The 2,332-nt window shown below is 34.1% G+C and overlaps 1 protein-coding gene across 1 annotated transcript in view; it reads right to left on the bottom strand.

The window, feature by feature from the left end:
• LOC112528543 (cytochrome P450 CYP72A219-like) overlaps window positions 1-638 on the bottom strand; it is a 9,556-nt gene extending 8,918 nt beyond the window's left edge. The window contains exons 1-2 of the mRNA XM_025139567.1: window positions 344-638; window positions 6-71 (exon numbers count right to left, since the gene is read on the bottom strand). Of these exons, the coding sequence (XP_024995335.1) occupies window positions 6-71; window positions 344-638 (361 nt within the window). The remainder of the gene's footprint in view (window positions 1-5; window positions 72-343) is intronic.
• Between the last annotated feature and the right edge of the window lie 1,694 nt (window positions 639-2,332).

Below are 2,332 nucleotides of genomic sequence, written 5' to 3'. Positions count from 1 at the left end.
CTCCCGTATCATCGTTGGATCTGTTATGTGCAAGATCGGTATCGGCCCCGCCCACGTAAAGCAATTCTTACCTATCAATCATTCACAATTTTTTTATTAAAAAAATGAAATCCTAAATAAAAACTTGAAAATTMAAGATAACCTTTTTTATATTGTAATATCCTAAGACCGTTCATAAAAAGTCAACTTTTCACCATCTGTCTTTTAACTCGTTGATAACTAATTATCGAGCAATCAAAATATGAAATTTGAACACGAGGGTTATATGTTAATCCACGCTAATTAGACTAACTCGTATTGGTTTATGGAACTAAAACGTTAAAACAAGATTAGACATACATACCATGAATGCTAATGGATTTGTGAGCAAACGACAAAACCCGTGGTATGATATCATCAGTCAGGTTTATAGGTTTTCTATATGCCTCAGTCATCATCTTCACAATCTCTTTCACATCTCCGTATAACAACTTATAGGAGTTTCCCTTAAGGCCTTGGTCTCGTAGACACCTCTCCTTCTTCTTCGGGTTCAACCAAACCCAATTGAAGAACCTCCATGCATATACGACTACCACCACCACCATTGCTGCCGCCACTACACCACCAGATACTCGAATCATGCTTAGGTTTTGTTCCATCTTGAAAGGGGGTATCTTTAATGTTTTATGAATGATGGAATGATCCTATTTATTGATGTAATATATTCTCTTTAAGTCCCTGAATGTTGAGTAATTACTATTGTTTTTCCCCTTTTGTATTTAACTGATGGAAAAACGATTTTATGATTTGGCTCCTACGGGTTTTTAATGGGTAAATGACGAAAAATCGATAAAAAACGAAAATACCCCTCATTATCATTCGTCAGAAAGAGGGGTTTTTCACAACATCTCCCGTATCATCGTTTGGATCTGTTAATTTTGATAGTTTACTTTAATATTTAACGTCATAAGCCCGATCATGGTGCAAGAAATTTGTACATAAAAATCGAACACGTTTAATAATTGTCACTAGAAAATAATATTTAAATTTTAAATAAAGTTGTGAAAAAATAATCATCGTTAAACATAGACATTAATCAAACTCTTACGTATTTATCAATAAAAATCAATCGTGTTATCAAAATTAACCGCTTTGGCTTAATTTTGAAGGATTTATGGGTTTTTTTTTCACAACTGAGTACTCAGATCAATTTATATTCATCTAAACTAATTCTCCAAGACCTTAAAGATAACAGTCGGTCGAAAATTTAGTAACCGTGAGAGAACTCAACTCTTTATCAATGATTAAAAAACCCAAAGTCATACCAACAAACTATTTTAAACAATAAATTACCGAAACCGCCTTTACCTAGACATAGTGGTGGAAGTAGGATTTTGGCCAAACGGATGCTTCTTTAAGGTGAATTAAAGGTTGTAAAGTTGCCGGCTCGCGACTTAATTGTGTGGAAAACTCAACTCCGATTGACCATGTAGGGAAAGTCAATCGTGTCGTTTTGAAGAATAAAACACATTTTTATAAACGGAATTGCTATTTTGAACAAGAAGAAATACTACATCTTAGATGTAAACCCGTGTGTTTTTAACCGGAATTCACTCTTTTTCTAGGGGGTTTTTTACCAGTTTTTTGGTTGATTGTAAAAGACTTCTCGGTTTTTTGGCTAATGTTCTTTGTATTTTCTAATATCCTCGAACACTTCTCATATCCAAACAAAATTATAGTTATAATAAAATTGGTTGAGTGAGTGCACCGAACCTCCTAGGTACTTCATAGATCTGTCGTTGCCAATACACATCAGCTACCACGTTGGGTGCCTGGGTGGTTGATGCCACATCATTATCTAACCTGTTTGTTGTTGTAGGTCATTTATAACTATTTGAAAGAAAACGTATAAAAAATAGAAATAAATGAATGGTTGTCCGGAGAGGGGATGCGATCACCAACCGCTTCCACGGCTCTGTCATCATGGTTCTTTAAGAAGGCTGAAGTGGAGTTTTCAAGTAATCAGTACTTGGATCCAATTATTAAGAAAACTACAAGTTGGAGGTCTAGATTTACTCAAAGAAGAAATAGAGTAAAAGGAGATGCAATTAAGGTTTGATCTTCAAGAAGCTACATTGGATCTAGGGTTTTCAAAAAATTAAGCTTGCGTTTGTTTTTTAAGATGGATTGGAATCTAAAGTCTTATTTCAGTTCTAATTTATAAGAGGTTGTGCTGAAGTATGAAATACGTATCAATAAGACTATCGATAAGACGGTTTGTTTTTGGTAAACTGATAAACGTCTGAATTTGTTTAAAGTGTCTATTTACCCCTTAAAAAAAGATAGTGTTTAA

Source organism: Cynara cardunculus (assembly GCF_001531365.2).
Source record: "Cynara cardunculus var. scolymus isolate 2C chromosome LG 15, CcrdV1, whole genome shotgun sequence".
Taxonomy (NCBI): domain Eukaryota; kingdom Viridiplantae; phylum Streptophyta; class Magnoliopsida; order Asterales; family Asteraceae; genus Cynara; species Cynara cardunculus.
The sequence above is the reverse complement of the archived record's forward strand: the minus strand, read 5'-3'. Positions and strand labels throughout refer to the sequence as shown.